The sequence below is a fragment of the Propithecus coquereli genome, unplaced genomic scaffold (genome assembly GCF_000956105.1).
Source record: "Propithecus coquereli isolate 6110/MARCELLA unplaced genomic scaffold, Pcoq_1.0 Scaffold39, whole genome shotgun sequence".
NCBI classification, from domain to species: Eukaryota; Metazoa; Chordata; class Mammalia; order Primates; family Indriidae; genus Propithecus; species Propithecus coquereli.
In genome coordinates this window covers 4,480,205-4,481,414 of record NW_012149618.1, presented here as the reverse complement: position 1 = coordinate 4,481,414, position 1,210 = coordinate 4,480,205, and the positions used below count along the sequence as shown (strand labels likewise).

The window sequence follows — 1,210 nt, the reverse complement described above, 5'->3', positions numbered from 1 at the left end:
TTGTAATTTAATGAAAAAATTAGGATACAAAATAGATGGACAGAAGCCAACTATATTTTTTAAATATATGTATAAAGCAAAGGAATACATGAAGTATTAACAGTGGATCTCTTGGTGACAGACTTAGGAATAAATTTTTTCCCTTCTCAACTTTATGTAGCTCCAAATTTTCTAAGGGTAGATGTAGTTCCAAATTTTCTATGGGTAGCTATTATTTAAAATGGAAAACTTAATTGTTTTATTTATACATAAAGCATTCCTATATACAGGAGTCCAGTGAATAACAGAAATACACTGCAACAGATATTGTCTGAACAAATTATGCCAATTAAGTCACTATCTTCCAGTGCCAAATCCACCCTTCTATACTCTGCTCCGTGATGCTGGGCCTCTACAAACCTCATTTCTGCTTTGTCAGCTACATCTGTGGGCTCTGCCAATAGAGGGTGCTCAAGGGAGACACAGCTGTAGGGAGAATAAGGGACTTGTTCCTTCCTGCCTCCTTGTTTGCATCACTGCAGTGATGGCAATTCCCTCCAGCAGCAGCTGAACCCAATATGAAATTTTTCCAACACTGGGAGAACCAGTCACATCACCTCCCGCCAGAGACACCAGCACCAGGCAGCTGGAGCCCCTTCCTCAGCCTGAGGTCTAGACTTCATGACCTTGGGGCCACTCCTCGTCAAGAGGTAACAGCAACAACAGAGCAGCACCTGCTCCCAAAAGTTCTCAGTTTCAGCAATAATTCCAATTGTCACCTTTATTCCCCTAGCCCAAGAGGTGGTAAACTGCTTCCTGCAGTTGCTACCGGCAGTACCTTAGAGTTCTCTTAACACTTCCTTATTTTAAACCTAGTCAATAATTCCTCTTACTCTGACCCATAAGGGCTATGTTACCTATTACAGCTTTTATCAAATATTACTATTCAGCTCTTTAAATGTAGAATGGACAAAAAACTGCCCCTATAGCGCAGATCCCATCACACACCTAGCAGGATTTTGTTTTTAACAATTCTAATAATCAGTTTCCCTGTCATACCACTTTTATATAAAATATATATACACTTACTATTAATTTACTGTGTAATTCTCCTTTTACTGTACTGTATAATAAAATGCTACCAACTGCTGTCCCAAGAGCCAGCAAGTCAATCTGGTCACTTGTTGCTATAGCTTCTGATTTCCTTTTTTTCCTCTGGGGACTTTCCTGT

General features: G+C 39.7%; 1 protein-coding gene across 1 annotated transcript in view; it reads right to left on the bottom strand.

The window, feature by feature from the left end:
• WDR43 (WD repeat domain 43) overlaps positions 1-1,210 on the bottom strand; it is a 44,035-nt gene that overhangs the window by 35,307 nt on the left and 7,518 nt on the right. The window contains exon 2 of the mRNA XM_012652552.1: positions 1,069-1,206. Within this exon, the coding sequence (XP_012508006.1) occupies positions 1,069-1,206 (138 nt within the window). The remainder of the gene's footprint in view (positions 1-1,068; positions 1,207-1,210) is intronic.